The 18,581-nt window shown below is 48.9% G+C and overlaps 1 protein-coding gene across 2 annotated transcripts in view; it reads right to left on the bottom strand.

Annotated features, from left to right (window-relative positions):
• Nucleotides 1-18,581, bottom strand: part of LOC140398378 (26S proteasome non-ATPase regulatory subunit 11) — a 121,913-nt gene that overhangs the window by 42,615 nt on the left and 60,717 nt on the right. For both annotated transcript variants that reach the window (XM_072486996.1, XM_072486997.1), the window contains exon 9: nt 5,775-5,837. In XM_072486996.1, the coding sequence (XP_072343097.1) occupies nt 5,775-5,837 (63 nt within the window). The remainder of the gene's footprint in view (nt 1-5,774; nt 5,838-18,581) is intronic.

Raw genomic sequence — 18,581 nt, 5'->3', positions numbered from 1 at the left:
AGAATTCCTTTCTCTTTCACCTCGTTGAAGGTCCTCAACAGCAACAGGCCCAACAGTTCCAGAACTTCCTGTAGAACTCAACCGGGAACCCATCCGGCCCCGGGGCCTTGCCCGCCTGCATGCTCCCCAACCCCTTAACCAGCTCCTCCATCCCGATCGGGGCCCCCAAACCTTGTACCTGCCCCTCCTCCACCTTCGGAAACCTCAATTGGTCCAGGAACTGCCGCATCCCCACTCCTTCCTCTGGGGGTTCTTACTTGTACAAGTTCCCATTGAAGTCCCTAAAGACCTCATTTATTTTGGCTGGACTCCGCACTGTGTCCCTGTCTCTCTTCCCCCCCCCCCCCCCCGTTCTCCCCCCACCCACTGTCCCTGATTCCCCCAATTTCCCTAGCCGCTTCCTTCCTTCGCAGCTGATGCGCCAGCATCCGACTCGCCTTCTCCCCATACTCATACGCTGCACCCTGTACCTTCCTCCACTGGGCCTCAGCTTTCCCCGTAGCCAGCAAATCAAATTCCATTTGGAGGCTCCGGCGCTCCTTCAGCAGCCCTGCCTCGGGGGATTCCACGTATCTCCTATCCACCCTCAGTACCTCCCCCACCAATCTCTCCCTCCTCTCCCTCTTTTCTCTGTGAGCCCTGATTGAAATTAGCTCCCCTCTGACCACCGCCTTCAGCGCCTCCCAGACCACACTCACCGGCACCTCCCCATTGTCATTGGCCTCCATATACCTTTGAATGCACCCCCGGGCCTGCCCGCCGACCTCCTCATCCGCCAACAATCCCACGTCCATGCGCCACAGCGGGCGCTGGCCCCTTTCTTCCCCCAACTCCAGCTCCACTCAGTGCGGGGCGTGATCCGAAATCGCAATGGCCGAATACTCAGTCCCCTCCACTCTCGGGATCAGCGCCCTGCTCACCACGAAAAAGTCTATCCGTGAGTGGGCCTTGTGCAAGTGGGAGGAGGAGAACTCCCTCACCCTTGGCCTAGCAAACCTCCACAGATGCACTCCCCCCCCCCCCCCCCCCCATCTGATCCATAAACCCCCTCAGGACCTTGGCCGCAGCCGACCTCTTACCCGACCTAGACCGATCCAGTGTCGGGTCCAGTACCGTGTTGAAGTCCCCCCCCCCCATTATCAGATTCCCTGCCTCCAGATCCGGGATCCGGCTTAACATCCGCTTCATGAACCCACATCCGCTTCATGAACCCTGCATCGCCCCAATTTCGGGCATTTACATTCACCAACACCACCCGGCCCCCTGCAGCCTACCACTCACCATCACATATCGGCCCCCCTTATCCGCCACAATACCCACCGCCTCAAAAGTTACCCGTTTGCTCACCAAGATTGCAACCCCCCTGTTCTTCGCGTCCAGCCCAGAATGAAAGACCTGCCCCACCCATCCCTTCCTCAGCCTGGTCTGATCCGCAACCTTCAGGTGCGTCTCCTGTAACATGGCTACGTCTGCCTTTAGTCCCTTTAAGTGCGCAAACACCCGGGCCCTCTTGACCGGCCCATTCATGCATCTCACGTTCCACATGATCAGCCGGATCGGGGGACTACCCACCCTCCCCTCTTGCCGACTAGCCATCTCCTCTTTTAGGCCAGCCACGTGACCACGCCTCTCGCACTCTCCAGCCCCCCAGGCGGAGGCTCCCCGCTCCGACTCTCCCTCTCACCTCCAGCTCCCCTCAGTCAGTACAGCAGCAACCCAGTGTTCCCCTACCCCCCCCGGCCAAGCAATTGCTTAACACCCCTGCTCCCCCCATTGCACTCCCGTAAGTCAGCCGACTCCTGCTGACCCCGGCCGTTCCAACCTCTGCCACCGATCCTCCTGGTGGATTCCCCTTCAAGGTCCCTCCCCCTCCCCCCACCAAAGTAGGGTGGCCCAAGTCCCCCCCTCCACTCCCCCTACAAAACAATGCGTACTCCAATCCAGTAGCGCCCCCCGCTTCAGGCCCCGCCCTCCCCCTTTCCGTGGGAAAAAACCCACGCTCCCTGCCTGTGCTGACCACGCCCCCTATGGCGCAGTTCCTTTCTCCTGCAACCTCGCCCCATTCCCCAAAGGCCCAGGGCCTCCGGCCCACGCTCCCCCATTGAACGCGGGGAACAACCCCTCCCAAACCAGCACACATAGAGAAAACACAAATATCACCCCCTCCCACTCCCCAACATCCCCCATAGCATGCCACAAACCACTAATTTGAGTCAAGCTTCTCATTTTTGTTAAAGATCCACGCCTCGTCCGGCGTATCAAAGTAGTGGTGTCGGTCCTGATACGTGACCCACAGCTGCGCTGGCTGCAAAGCCCGAACTTCATCCCCTTTCCGTGGAGAACCGCCTTGGCCCGGTTGAATCCTGCCCTCTTCTTGGCCAGCTCTGCACTCCAGTCCTGGTAAATGCGGATTTCAGTGTTCTCCCACCTGCTGCACCGTTCCTTTTTCACCCATCTCAAGAGACACTCCCTGTCGGTGAAACGGTGAAACCTCACCACCACAGCCCTCGGCGGCTCATTCGCCCTCGGCCTCCACGCCCGGACTCTGTGCGCCCCATCCAGCTCCAGGGGCCTCGGGAAGGCTTCCGCGCCCATCAGCGTGCCCAGCATCGTAGCCACATACGCCCCAGCATCCGACCCCTCCACACCTTCAGGGAGACCAAGGATCCGCAGATTCTTCCTTCTCGACCCTTTCTCCAGAACCTCGAATTTCTCCTGCCATTTGTTATGCAGCGCCTCGTGCTTTCACCGCCAGGCCCAGGATCTCGTCCTTGTTATCAGAGGCCTTCTGCTGCACCTCCTTAAATCGCTGACCCCTGCATCCTCTGGGTCTCCACCAGCCTTTCAATCGACGCCTTCAGAGGGGCCAACATCTCCGCCTCCAATTCCGCAAAGCAGCTTCTCAAAAACCCCTGCTGCTCCCGCGAACACTGAGCCCACGCTGCCTGGTCTCCACCCGCCGCCATCTTGCTTTTTTGTGCCCGTTCTCCCCTCTTCTCTAATGCCACTTTTTTGACCGCTCCGCTCCTGGTCCACTCCATACAGTGCTGGGGGAACCTCACTGCTGCCTTCCCATACCGGGAATCGTCGTCTAAGTGCCGCTGGGGCTCCTTAGAAGGGCCCAAAGGTCCGTTCACGGCGGGAGCTGCCGAACGTGCGACCTACCCAGGCATAGCCGCAACCGGAATTCTATACGTCACTTTTCAAATGCAAATTCTTTAATAGGGTGCCACATGGACTATTTTAAACTAAGTCCTCAAGTTCCTCTTCGGGGGGCGGCATGTGGTGCAGTGGTCAGCATTGGGACTGTGGTGCTGAGCACCCGGTTTCGAATCCCGGCCCTGGCTCACTGTCCGTGTGGAGTTTGCACATTCTCCCCATGTCTGCGTGGGTTTCACCCCCACAATCCAAAGATGAGCTGGTTAGGTGGATTAGCCATGCTAAATTGCCCCTGATTTTTTTTTTTTTTAATTCCCCTTCGGAATATATTGGTTATTCAGCCTGTCGAGGCAACTCTGCCATTCAACACGCTCATGGCTGATCATCCATTTCAATCTCATTTCCCCCCCTGCACTATCTCCATAACCCTTTACCACAAGACCAACAGATATAAGAGCAGGATTAGGCGATTTGGCCCATAAAGTCTGCTCTGCCATTCGATCATGGCTGATATATTCCTCATCTCCATTCCTTCGCCTTCTCTCCATAACCCCTGATCCCCTTATTTAACAACAAATCCCCAAATTAATCAAGAACACCAGATTTGTGCTTGAGGTGCTGGTACCTGCAGGGTTACAGACCAAGACCTGGAAAGTGGAATTAAACAGAATAGTTCCTTCTTAGAACATAAGAACATAAACATTTTAGCCTCTTGAGCCTGCCCCACTGTTCAATACGATCATGGTTGATCTCATCCTGGCCTCAACTCCACCATCCTACCCGTTCTCCGTAATCCTTCAATCCATTACTACTTAAAAATCTGCCTAACCTCACTGTCCCAGCATCCACCTCTGGGGCAGCAAATTTCACAGATCCACAACCCTTTGAGAGAAGTAGCTTCTCATCTTTGATATAAATTTGCTACCCCTTAACCTGAGACTATGAGCTTCCGGTCTAGAATGAGCACCAAGAGGAAGCACCGCTCCATGTCTATTTTACCGTTGCATCATCTTATATACCTCAATTTGATCTCCCCTCTTTCTTCTAAACTCTATCGAGTGTATAGGCCTAAACTGCTCAATCTCTCTTCACAAGACAAACCTCTCATCTCTGGAATCAATCCAGTGAACCTCCTCTGAACTGCGTCCAATGCCACTACATCTTCCTTGCCTCAAATAAGGGGACCAAAGCAGTGCACAATACTCCAGGTGCGGTCTCATCAATGCCTTGTACAGTTGCAACACTTCCTTACCGTTACACTCTATTCCTTTAGCTATAAGTGCCATTCACTTTCTTTATTACCTGTTGTACCTGCATTCTAGTTTTCTGCGATTCATGCATGCGGATATCCAAATCCCTCTGCACCGGAGTACCCCAAAGTCTCTCCCCATTTAGATAATAAGTTGCCTTTCCATTTTCCGACCAAAATGAATCCACACCTATCCACGTTAAACTCTTGTCACATTTTGGCCCACCCATCCATTTGTACGGTTCTTATTTCTTCATTGCAACTTACTGTCCCACCTATTTTAGTGTAATCTGCAAACTTGGCTATAGAACCTTCTATCCCTGTATCCAAGTCGTTACTATAGATAGCAAATACTTGGGGCCCCAAGGACTGAATCTTGTGGCATCACACTAATTACATCATACAAGCCAGAAAAAGACCCATTTATCCAAAGTCTGTCAGCCAGTCTTCTATCCAAGCTAATAAATTACCCCTGACGCCAGGTGATCTAACCTTGTGAAATAATCTGTGCGGCACCTTAGGAAAACGCTTTCTGCATGTCCAGACGTACAGGATCCCCAATAAAACTTAGCTTGTTACATCTTTGAAGAACTCTAGCAAATTAGTCAAACATGATTTATGCTTCATAAAACCATGCTGACTCAGATAGATTGCATTTTGACTTTCCAAATGTCCTACAATATTGGTATTCAGAAATCTGACAATCACTAAACATACTCAATGATTGAGCTCTGGAATAAAGAATTCACAATCCACTAACTCATCTCGGTCCTAAGTGACTTCTTCTTTATTCTGAAATCATGCCTCCTGGTTCTAGACACCCCAGCCAGGGGAAACATCTTACCTGAATTTACTCGGTCTATCCTTAAGTATTTTGTAGGTATCAATGCGAGCACCTCACATTCTTCGAGACTCTAGAGAATACAGCCCCAGTTTCCCCAATATTTTGTCAGAGGACAGATTTGCCAGTCCTGGAACAAGTCTGGTGAACTTTTGTCACACTCCCTGTATGGCAATAATATCTTGCCCTAAGGCAAGGGGACCAAAACTGCACACAGCACTCCAGGTGTGGTCTAACCAAGGTTCTATACAACCTAAGCAAGGCTTTACTACTGTACTTGAATACTTTTCCAATAGAGGTTAACATATCATTAGCCTTCCTTTGAAGCGTTTAAACGTTTCCCCCACAAATAGGTTAAACTTCCTTCGATATTTCTTATGCAGTGAGAAGCTAAACCTGCCATCAGCTAACAATGTGTCCTGTTACTCATGCCCCTATCAAACATCTTTCCTCTCATTATTGGCTCTGTAATCAGTGAACAGTGAAATTTCTCATTAACTGCAATTCAGTTTCACAATAGCTTACCTTCTCAAAATCAGCCAGCGATCGATTCTTGCTTGCTCGGGCCACACATTTTAGCGAATCAGTCTTAAAATAAATCAAAAAGCAATCGTTAACGGAGACAAAATTACTAGTTGCAGCTGGAGTTTACTACAATTACCATTTAAACATACCAGAGGCACAAAAGAATATCTCAGACTATTTTAATCACACACGTTTTATCTAAACTATATACCATTTCAACAAAAGTCAATAAAACACTGCCCAATTGAGAGCGTATTTTAGGAGCAAGAGAAGACAGTGGGCTAATAACTTTCTATCCTTGCCAGTCCAAAACCAATATTGCTCTAGCCATAGCTCTATTTTGTGCTTTTTTATAATGTTTTTCTATTAATTTATGAGCCAATGCTAAACTTGATGTTTTTTTTCCAAACAGTTCCACTTTGCAATCTCAGTTCCACACCACTATCTGTGTGGCTCGTTGCTAACTTTTGGTTGGTTCAATTGGCTGTTTTATAGCCTTTGCTCTAGAGTCGCCAGGTATCTTTGATACCGCCACGAGGTTCAAGTTCGAGTAATGATCAATAACTCAATACACCAATTAGTAAGATTCAAATCAAAACACATTTATTATACACAGTAAATCGCTACTCATGCATAAATGCTACTTTCTAAGCTATTTCGATCACTAACGGGCCAATACTTAGCTTCGGACTGGCCCACCAGGTCAGGGGAACAAATGGCCTTTTGTTCGGGTTCTGAGACTGCGTGATTCAAAAGCTGGTATGGACTGGTAGCTAGGAGCGCCTATCTCGTAGCGAGCGTTGACTTGAAACTTACGTTCTTTGGAGGCAGCTGGACAGGTCACTGTCAAGGGTTGGATCGCGTTGCTGAGTGACCCGGTCAAGAAGGACAATTTGAACTTGGGGGCTTTACTTTATAGTCTCCAGGGGCTTCCCGCCTTTCGGGGCGGACCCCGTACCTGGTTTCAAGTGATTGGACTTCGTTCCAATCACTTGTTTCGATTTCTCCAATACTGGAGCTGTTCCCTGATCGTTGGGCGGTCTTTAAGTGTCCGTGTGGGCAGCACGGTAGCATTGTGGATAGCACAATTGCTTCACAGCTCCAGGGTCCCAGGTTCGATTCCGGCTTGGGTCACTGTCTGTGCGGAGTCTGCACATCCTTCCCGTGTGTGCGTGGGTTTCCTCCGGGTGCTCCGGTTTCCTCCCACAGTCCAAAGATGTGCAGGTTAGGTGGATTGGCCATGATAAATTGCCCTTAGTGTCCAAAATTGCCCTTAGTGTTGGGTGGGGTTACTGGGTTATGGGGATGGGGTGGAGGTGTTGACCTTGGGTAGGGTGCTCTTTCAAGAGCCGGTGCAGACTCGTTGGGCCAAATGGCCTCCTTCTGCACTGTAAATTCTATGTTAACCTCTTTTGTGTTGGCTCCTGCTGGCGCCGAGGAGTCTGGCTTGGCCTTGTTTACCTTAAAATGTTTTGATTGTTCCCGGGGATCGCTCATTACTATGTAGATGGCTGTTACATTACTATGCAGATGGCTGCTTGTATCGATGCTGTCTAGGCTTTTGCAGAGTCTAATACACAGTAAACTTGCACCTGCTAGTTCTTGCCTGTGTTGGCTGAATTTCCCTTCAGCTTTTGCTGTTCTCCATTTTAAGTCGGGAAGTGGCCAACGCAGGTGGCTACACTCCCTCCTTGTGATCCTAATGCGAAGCGTGAAGGATCACATAACTGCGTTGACTTCATTTCTTGACCTGGTGAGCACTCTTCTATGGCCTCTACACTGACCATAACTATGCAAGAAATTTTAACTAACATTCTCAGTGGCGCTATGTCAAAACAGGGACATGCATTACAAAATAATAAAATCGGTACCTCTAACTATCCTTAATAAACTACACTCACTCAAACATTCAATCATACTAACTTCCTAAACAATACAAACAAAATCATAGCAGCATTATTCACATTTTTCCTGGCTTGGCAGTCAAGCTCAGGATTGTACAGTCGCTCATGAAACACATTTCTTTATTCACAAAAAAACGCAAACGAATGTTCTTTATTATAGATCGCAGGATCGGGGGTCTGGTCATAACCGAAAATAGGGGATCTTATCCTATATACCGGGGTGCGAGCGCTGTAGGCTCTCCTTCGCCATTTCCTCAGACGAATAGTCTGCACGATGTAGCAGAGTATTGCCAATACTAGTAGGGATTCTTTTAAGTAGGACAGGGAGTACCAGGTTATAAACCTGTCACACCAAGATGGGTGGTGTTGCTTGTGACTGGGCTCTGGGTACTATGGGGAACTGAATCACGGCGGGGGGGGTTGGGGTCCGGGGGTTCGCGTGCGCGCACAACCAAATGTTCATTAGGGTGATGAGCAACACTGAGGATGTCCTCATGGTTCTTCTTCTTTCTCTTCTCTTCTGTTCCTGGAGCTTCTGGAGTTCTGGGGGATCAAGCATAGTGTCTGTCACAACCTTGTTTTAATATCTTGTATGATAGCATGTCTGTCCTTTAGTGCCAATTACTCCCTTTATAATTGGTCACTATGTGTGACTCCCACATCTTTTTTTCCCAAAAACCGAATTTCAGGACAAGACACACTTACAAATACTGAACCAGTGCGAGCCGTTTCGCAGGCTGTGCGATTTACCATCCAAATGTTTGAGGATGTAAATAGCATAGGGTTGGCGACACAAAACAAAACTTTTCGAACGGAAATTGCCGAAATGAGGTGCGTATGGGCCGCGACGGGTAAGATTTGGATGGAATCCCCGGGTAGGACGGCAACCAACGCAGTGAGTTCTCTACCCGAGCGTAGCTGACCAGAGGGGGGTCCTCAGGCAGGGCGGGTCCCAATGCCGTTTCTCCACTGCCTCAGCAACCGACAAGAACGGGGAAGAAATGTAGTCATTGTGGGGGGTTGCCATATTGATTCTTCCTTCGAACCAGAAGGGCAGTTACAAACTGGGGTCTGGCAAGCTCTCCGAGGTTCCTGTGATGAGCGTGCTGACAAGTTCCCAGAGGTTTCGGCCGAAAAATAAGGCGTGGAGCAGTGGAAAAAATGTCCGATTGCACAAGCAACATTTAACAATAACACTAACAAACAACATTAAACATGCTGCAGGTTCCATCAGAAAGGACACCGTTTTCTCCCAAGCGGTTCCTTTTTAAAACATCATTTGGACACCTCAGTTATCAGTTGCGAACAGGGTCGCAAAGGGGTTATCGCTTTGGGAGTCAGACGCAAAGTCGCCATCTTCTCCCGGATGCCAAACTCACGAGTGTATCAGTGCGGATAGGATGCATGGTGTGATTTGGGAACCCTCTTGTCATTCCGGACGAGTCTGTATGAGTTATCTCGGTGCCAAAAGGTGGCGTGTTGTTCTGTGGGGACGGAATCGGGGTCGTCATTGTAGGTCGGTGGTGGGGTTTGTTTAGGAACGTGCTCATGAAGGGATCACTCGAATCGTAGTCAGATTCGCTGGGTGTGGCTCCTGTTGCATGGGGATAGTACGGAGGCGTGCTGTGGCTATTGTCCGAGTCACAGTCGCTGTCGCTACTGCTGCAGTCTGTGGGCGTTCCGGGGTGGAGTGCATATTTCGGGGGTGGAGTCGAGGTTGTGTCCATGGCTGGACGTGTTGGGGGGGGTAGGGTTAAGTTGGCTGTGGGCGGGGCGTGGTCTGCTGCGTCGAGCATGACGTGGTGTGTGTGGTTAGACTGTGTTCCATATGCCTTAAGCTGGTTGATCTGGAACCACGCAGTCTTTCCATTGGGGTACTTTATTTTGTAGGCGGAAGGGCTTACTTTGTCCGCAATGGAGTACGGACCCGAATATTTAGGTGTCAGGAATGTGCTGGGGTTGTATACGGAGAGTATGACTTGCTGTCCTACACTGAACTCAGTCGCATGCACTGTCTTATCGAAACAGGCCTTGCTTTGTTTCTTTCTTGTGCCCAATTTCGCTGCGGCTGCTAGCTGAGCCGTTTTAACATTCTCCACTAATTGTTCTACTGCTTTCTCGTGTGTGAGGGCCATCACTTCGGGGCTGGTCACATCTAATCATAATAAAAATTCTGTGCCTTTCATGGGGCGTCCCAGTGTTTGGAGTGTGTGGGGTGTAATCTGTGGATGTAGAAACCGTATTTCTCAAAAACATCAGTGCAAAGGGGAGGACTGAATCCCAAGTGGTGTTGTTTTGCTGGACCATTTTTCGGAGGGTAGTTTTTAGGGTCCGATTCATGCGCTCCACGATACCACTCGACTGGGGGTAGTATGCAATGTGGAATTTTTGGGTAATGACAAATATCGTGAGGACGTTCTTCATGACACGTCCCGTAAAATGGGAACCTTGGTCGGATTCAATGCTGCGGGGGAGTCCCCATCTCGTAAAGATGTGGTGGGTTAGGATCTTGGCTGTGGTCTTTGCCGTGTTCGTTTTGGATGGGAATGCCTCTACCCATTTTGTAAACATGTCTATCACAACGAGTACATACTTATAACCATTCCTGCAAGGGGGCAATGGTCCAATATAATCGATCTGGAGGTTAGTCCAGGGGCCATTAACGGGTCGGGTGTGACTAAGCGGAGTCTTTTTGGCATATCTGTCTGGATTGTTCTGGGCACAGATACGGCAATTCTCAACGTAGTAAGTTACATCTTCAGGCCACAGGCTGCAGGGTTGCTGGGAGAGGTGAGTGCATATTTAAAAGAGACTTCAGTTCCTGGAGCAGGCCACAGGCTGCAGGGTTGCTGGGAGAGGTGAGTGCATATTTAAAAGAGACTTCAGTTCCTGGAGCAGGCCACAGGCTGCAGGATTGCTGGGAGAGGCGAGTGCATATTTAAAAAAGACTTCATTTCCTGGAGCAGGCCACAGGCTGCAGGGTTGCTGGGAGAGGCGAGTGCATATTTAAAAGAGACTTCACTTCCTGGAGCACGCCATAGGCTGCAGGGTTGCTGGGAGTGGTGAGTGCATATTTAAAAGTGCTTAGGTTGCAGGTCGAGTGGCAGTTGGAGATTTCAGTTCCTGGAGCGGGCCTATTGGCTCATTGGAAATCAGGCAAGGTACAAAAGGTGTGGCAGGAGTGCCTTTAGTCACGGAGTGCTGATTGGAACAGATTGCATCTGAGTTTAGGTGAGTGACTGAGTGCTGATTGGAACAGAGTGCATCTGAGTTTAGGTGAGTGACTGAGTGCTGATTGGAACAGAGTGCATCTGAGTTTAGGTGAGTGACTGAGTGCTGATTGGAACAGAGTGCATCTGAGTTTAGGTGAGTGACTGAGTTCGGGTGAGTGGCGAGAGAGGGCTGTGTTTTTGTTGGTGTTCGGGTTTTATCCTTGAGGTTCTATAAAAAAAATTATTTAAATTAATTAACTAGTTGAATATGGCTGGACAGGTGATGTGCTGTTGCTGTATGATGATGGAACTGGTGGATCCCATTGAGACCGTCAGTGACCACATCTGCAGCAAGTGTTGGCTGTTCGAGTAACTTCGGCTCAGAATTGATGAGCTGGAGACCGAGCTGCACACACTGCGGCACATCAGGGAGGGGGAAAATTACCTGGACGCTTTGTTTCAGGAGGCAGTCACACCCGGTAGAATAGGTACTGGTAATTCGGTCAGTGGTCAGGGACAGAGTGGTGTGACTGCAAGAGAGGCAGGTAGGGGGATCCTGAGTTTAGGAGTGGAGGAGCATCAGCCCTTAACCTTGTCCAACAGGTATGAGGTACTTGCTCCCTGTGTGGATGAGGAAGAGGGCTGTAGGGAGGATGCGTTGACTGACCACTGCACCGTGGTACAGGAAGCCATTCAAGAGGGGGGAGCAAAAAGACAAGTGGTAGTTGTAGGGGATTCTATAATTAGGGGGATTGATGGCATCCTTTGTAAGCCAGATCGTGAGTCCCGCATGGTATGTTGCCTGCCCGCTGTCAGGGTGAGGGGCATCTCTGATCGGCTTGAAAGGATTTTGGAGAGGGAGGGGGAGGATCCAGTTGTTGTGGTCCACGTTGGGACTAACAACATAGGTAAGACTCGGAAAGAGGACCTGTTTGGGGATTATCAAACACTAGGGACTAAATTAAAGAACAGGTCCTCCAGGGTTATAATCTCTGGATTACTACCCGAGCCATGTGCCAATTGGCATAGGGTTGAGAAAATTAGAGAAGTTAACACGTGGCTAAAGGAGTGGTGCGGGAAAGAGGGATTCCATTTCATGGGGCATTGGCATCAGTACTGGGGCAGGAGGGACCTGTACCGTTGGGACGGTCTTCACCTGAACCATTCTGGGACCAGTGTTCTAGCGAATAGGATAAATAGGTTGGTCACAAGGACTTTAAACTAGCAAGTTGGGGGGAAGGGAAGGGTAAAGCTATGGACAGTATAATGGTTAATGGAGAGCAAGGCTACGTGACAGGCTATTATGTAGAGATATGGGTTCAAAGACAAGGTAAATTAGGAGAAAGGGCAAGAGGAAAAATAATTTGCGAAAAGTTACAGATCAAGGTGTTAGGATTCATAACAAAGACATAAAAACAGCATAAGTGTACTTTACCTGAATGCTCGTAGTATAGGGAATAAGGTGAATGAGTTGATGGCGCAAATCATCGTGAATGACTATGATTTAGTGGCCATTACTGAAACATGGTTAAAAGATGGTCGTGACTGGGAGTTAAATATCCAAGGGTATCAGACTATACGAAAGGATAGAATGGACGGTAAGGGCGGGTGGTGTAGCTTTGTTGTTTAAGGATGGCATCCGGGCAATAGTAAGGGATGATATTGGTGCTATGGAGGACAAGGTTGAATCAATTTGGGTGGAAATCAGGAATAGTAAGGCGAAAAGGTCACTGATAGGAGTAGTCTATAGGCCACCAAATAGTAACAGGATGGTAGGGCAGGCAATAAGCAAAGAAATAACGGATGCATGTAGAAATGGTACAGCGGTTATCATGGGAGGTTTTAATCTGCATGTCGATTGGTTTAACCAGGTTGGTAAAGGCAGCCTTGAGGAGGAGTTTATAGGATGTGTCCGGGATAATTTCCTGGAACAGTATGTAATGGAACCTACAAGGGAACAAGCGGTCCTAAATCTGGTCCTGTGTAATGAGACAGGATTGATTATTGATCTCATAGTTCGGGATCTTCTTGGAAGGAGCGACTACAATATGGTGGAATTTAAAATACAGTTGGAGGATGACAAGGTAAAATCAAACACTAGTGTTTTGTGCTTAAACAAAGGCGATTACAATGGGATGAGAGAAGAACTAGCTAAGGTAGACTGGGAGCAAAGACTTCATGGTGAAGCAGTTGAGGAACAGTGGAGAACCTTCCGAGCGATCTTTCACAGTATTCAGGAAAGGTTCATACCGACAAAAAAGACGGTAGAAAGGGAAAAAATCGACCGTGGACATCTAAGGAAATAAGGGAGAGTATCAAATTGAAGGAAAAAACATACAAAGTGGCAAAAATTAGTGGGAGACTAGAGGACCGGGAAGTCTTTAGGGGACAACAGAAAGCTACTAAAAAAGCTATAAAGAAGAGTAAGGTAGACTTTGAAAGTAAACTTGCTCAGAACATAAAAGCAGATAGTAAAAGCTTCTACAAATATACAAGACAAAAAAAAGAGTGGCTAAGGTAAATATTGGTCCTTTGGAAGATGAGAAGGGAGATTTAATAATAGGAGACGGGGAAATGAGGAGCTGAACAGGTTTTTTGGGTCAGTCTTCACAGTGGAAGACACAAATAACATGCCAGTGACTGATGGAAATAAAGATATGAAAGGTGAGGACCTTGAGATGATTGTAATCACTAAGGAGGCAGTATTGGGCAAGCTAATGGGGCTAAAGGTAGACGAGTCTCCTGGCCCTGATGGGATGCATCCCAGAGTGTTAAAAGAGATGGCTAGGGAAATTGTAAACGCACTAGTGATAATTTATCAAAATTCACTAGACTATGGGGTGGTCCCAGAGGATTGGAAAGTAGCAAATGTGACACCACTGTTTAAAAACAGGGAGGTCGGCAGAAAGCGGGTAATTATAGGCCGGTAAGCTTAACTTCGGTCGTAGGGAAAATGCTGGAATCTATCATTAAGGAGGAAATAGCGGGGCACCTGGAGGGAAATTGTCCCATTGGGCAGACGCAGCATGGGTTCATAAAGGGTAGGTCGTGTCTGACTAATTTGGCAGAATTTTCTGAGGACGTTACCAGTGCAGTAGATAACGGGGAGCCAATGGATGTGGTATATCTGGATTTCCAGAAAGCTTTTGACAAGGTGCCACACAAAAGGTTGCTGCATAAACTAAAGATGCATGGCATTGAGGGTAAAGTGGTAGCATCGGTGGAGGATTGGTTAACTAACAGAAAGCAGAGAGTGGGGATAAATGGGTGTTTCTCTGGTTGGCAACCTGTAACTAGTGGGGTCCCTCAAGGATCAGTGTTGGGCTCGCAGTTGTTCACAATTTACATAGATGATTTGGAGTTGGGGACCAAGTGCAATGTGGCAAAGTTTGCAGACTCCACTAAGATGAGTGGTAAAGCAAAAAGTGCAGAGGATACCGGAAATCTGCAGAAGGATTTGGATAGGTTAGGTGAATGGGCTAGGGTCTGGCAGATGGAATCCAATGTTGCCAAGTGTGAGGCTATCCATTTTGGGAGGAATAACAGCAGAATGGATTATTATTTAAACGGTAAGATGTTAAAACATGTTGCTGTGCAGAGGGACCTGGGTGTGCTGGTGCACGAGTCGCAAAAAGTTGGTGTGCAGGTGCAACAGGTGATTAAGAAGGCTAATCGAGTTTTGTCTTTCATTGCTAGAGGGATGGAGTTCAAGACTAGGGAGGTTATGCTGCAATTGTATACGGTGTTGGTGAGGCCGCATCTGGAGTAGTGTGTTCAGTTTTGGTCTCCTTACCTGAGAAAGGACATATTGGCACTGGAGAGAGTGCAGAGGAGATTCACTAGGTTGATCCCAGAGTTGAAGGGATTAGATTATGACGAGAGGTTGAGTAGACTGGGACTGTATTCATTGGAGTTTAGAAGGATGCGGGGGGGATCTTATTGAAACATATAAAATTATGAAGGGAATAGATAGGATAGATGCGGGCAGATTGTTTCCACTGGTCGGGGAAAGCAGAACTAGGGGGCATAGACTCAAAATAAGGGGAAGTAGATTTAGGACCGAGTTTAGGAGGAACTTCTTTGGAGAGTGGAGCTGAGTCCACAAAGATCAGCCATGATCTCATTGAATGGCGGAGCAGGCTCGAGGGGCCAGATGGCCTACTCCTGTTCCTAGTTCTTATGCTCTTTCAAACTCGGCCACCAACAGAGCTGCCTGAGGTGGGCTGTAGTGGGATCAATTCCCTGATGTCCATGACTGTCATGGAATAAATAAATCAGTTGATTCCTGTCCTGTTCAGGAACCACATAAAGGGTGTCTTTTAACACCACACCGTCATGTGTGGTCAGTGCATTTCTAAACCTATCATAGGGTGCCATAAATTTTCCTTTCAAAATCTCCCTGAGATTGCTATCCTGCTTCTGGGCCTGCACTGAATCCTCGATATTCGTCTGCGAGACCTGAACCGCATTCACTGGTGCGCTTTCGGTGGGTGTCCAAAAATATCCGTGCCTGGAACGTGCTTTTGTCAATGCGTCGGCTTTTACATTTCCGGGGGGGGGGGGGGGGGGGGGGGGTGAGGAACGATGGTGACTTCGAACTTTAACTATTCCAAAAGTCCTGCCCTGGGCTTTTTCTAAAATGTGACAGAGCAATGGGGCTGAGGGGAGGGGTACAAATCCTCTTGCTTTCCACAGGGGTAGGAACTCTGTAAGGCTGTTGCAGACATAGAGGCTGTCCGAGTATACGTCTGCTGGGCTGGGGAAGGAATCTGGGTGTTCCACTATGTATGCAATGGCCTGCTGCCTGCGCGCCTAAGTGTCCTGGAAGTTTTATTGCTATTTCTTCTAGGGCGCGTCCCTGCGTGTCCTCGACATAAATGCCGCATCCTGTTATGCGCTTCCCTTCTAATATTGTGGAAGATCCATCCACATATATCCTAATGGGTTCGCACGTGTCTGTGTGCTTGGGGCTCTGGGTTGAACTACCTATCTTTCTGGGGGGTGTTTTAGCAATAAAGGGGCCTGTGTTGTGGTGCGGTGAGATGATTTCACATTCATGGGGGGTGCCTGGGTACAGTAGATTATCTGCTAAGAAAGTGTGGGTCTTGGTCCTTTTAACAGTGATGTCCCGCCCCTGCAAAAGAAGGGTCCATCTGGCTGCTCTTATTTGACTGACTGTACTTTCCTTAAGGAGTCCGTCCAGTAAAAGTTGGGTGTGGGGGGGGGGGGGGGGGTGTTCTGTGAGGATTGTGATGGGGTTCAGTCCGGTTATGTAAGAAAAATACTGAACTGCCCCGAAAACTGCGAGCAGCTGCCTTTCACAGGCTGAAAATCCCTGCTCCACAGCATCGAAAACTCTGGAGGCGTAAGCCACGGGCCTTAACTGTTCGTGCTGTTCCTGGAGGAGCACGGAGGAAAGGGTGCGGTCTGTGCTAGCTACCTCTATAGCATAAGGGGAAAGCGGGTCTGGGACTTGTAGTGTAGGGGCTGCTATGAGTGCTCTTTTCAAAGAGTCCACAGCATCCGTATGCTGCGGAAGCCATTCCCAGGGGGCTCCTTTCTTTAGGAGGTCTGAGAGGGGTGCTGCCTTGCTGGTGAAACCGTCAATGTGGTTTCGGCAGTAGCCAACCAGTCCTAAAAAATGACCGGAGGGCTGAAACGTCCTGGGGAAGGGACAATTTGGCAATCGAGTCAATCCTTTTATGCTCGATCTCACGTTTACCGTGCGTAGTAATTGTACCCAAATATATCACCTTGTTTTCCAAAATCTGGGCCTTTTTGTGGTTGACTTTACATCTAATTTTCTGTAGGAGTTCCAGGAGTTCGGACGGAAGCTCGATGTGCTCTTCCTTGATGTCTGTCTGCAGTAATAGGTCGTCCACATACTGGACCAGAAATTCAGGGCGATAGAATTTTGACAAACCATTTGCCAGCTGTCAGTGGAAAATGGAGGGGGAGTTGTGGAATCCTTGTGGAAGGCATGTCCACGTGTACTGCTGATTTTTAAATTTTTAAACGTGAAGGCAAATTTGTATTGGCACACTTTTGCCAATGGAATGGACCAGAATCCATTACTGATGTCCAAAACCGTAAAGAATTGTGAGTTGAGTCTCTGTTTGAGCATGGTCTCGGGATTTGTGGCTACCGTGGGGGCTGCTGCGGGGGTGACTTTGTTGAGTTCCCGGTAATCGATGGTCAGTCGCCATGATCCATCGGGCTTTCTCACTGGCCGAATCGGGGCATTATTAGTGGAGGCTACTGATCGGAGTACGCCCTGCTCTAATAAGCTGTTGATAACGTTTGCGATTTCTCCCTCTGCCTCTTGGAGAAATCCATATTGCTTTTGGGGTCGAGGGTCAGGTCCTGTGATTTGTACTGAACTAGCCACAGTCGTGTTTGTGGGTCACGAATGCGGTCTTGTTGTTTCGTAAAACTGCCCTAACCTGCTTGTCTGTGCTAATCGTAGTCGGATCAAACCAAAATTTGCCTACTGCGCTAATCTTGTTTGCATATTCTCCTATGGTGAGCGTTGCGGGAGCTCTTGTAGATTTTGCCATTTTCCAGACACATTGATTGACTGGATCAAAGGATAGGTTGTGGGAATTCATAAAATCTATGCCTAGAATGTGTTCTGCTGTGTGGGGTAGATCGACTAAAACTATGGGGTGCTTGGTGGTGATGTTGCCGATTTGAATGGGTACAGGGGCTGTGATGTGTCCCTGTTGTGAGTGACCTGTAAAGCCGCTGAGGATGATGGTGGCTGTAGTGGGCCACGTGTCCTTTTGAAACATGGTGGAGGATTTGACTGTGGTGCGGGACCCTCCTGTGTCCCAGAGAAACTCGATGAGCTGTCCCCGTATCTTTGCTGCAACTACTGGTCAGCCGGACCTATCCCAAAGGGTGTCACAGACACAACTGGGGGAGCCCGAACACCGTCAGTCCGTTCCGTTCAGGTCCGTCTGATCTGAACAGGTGCTAACGCTATGTATTGGCTTTGTCCTGTTCTTATTTAGAGTGCCTGTCTGCTGGGCTCTCTGTTGCTTTTGTGGGGCATTGCATTCTCTTGCAAAGTGTCCCAACTGTCCACAGTTGTAACACTCCTGTGACTTTTGTGGGGGGCTGTTCTTGCCTTCATTTACCCATGCGGCGTTCTGGTGTTTTTACTGCTTGTATGTCTGCTTCTGCCTGCTGTTCTTCGGGATTTTTATTCGTGAGTTTGGTTTGAACAGATTGCTCCCAGGTGCGGGACAATCTTTTTACAACCCATTTCTCATTATGAGCCTCCTCCGAGGGGTCATAATTCGCACAAGCTTTTTGTCCTGTTTCTGTGGCATGGGAGATAAGGGTGCGGGTCCATTTGGCCATGTTGTCTGGGGACAAATGGGCGCGGTCTAAGTCTCCGAAAACTGCTGCTAAATGGATCCACAAGCGTCCAGCAAATGCTGTGGGGTGCACGGATTTCTTTTGCCTGCACTTATTGAGGCCATCTACGGGGTCACCCCTGTTATACCTGATCGCATCCAGGATCGTGGTATGCATTTCTGCAAGGGTGCCTCCTCCCACATTCTGTGGGTCGGGAACGGCTGCTACGACCGAAGGGTCTAGACTCAAAACTGTGAGCTTTACTTGCTCTCGCTCATCCAGGCCGTACATGGTCGCCTGCTGCTTTACTCTGGCAAAGAAGTGGTGGG

This window comes from Scyliorhinus torazame, chromosome 21 (assembly GCF_047496885.1).
Source record: "Scyliorhinus torazame isolate Kashiwa2021f chromosome 21, sScyTor2.1, whole genome shotgun sequence".
In the NCBI taxonomy this organism is placed as follows: Eukaryota; Metazoa; Chordata; class Chondrichthyes; order Carcharhiniformes; family Scyliorhinidae; genus Scyliorhinus; species Scyliorhinus torazame.
The sequence above is the reverse complement of the archived record's forward strand: the minus strand, read 5'-3'. Positions and strand labels throughout refer to the sequence as shown.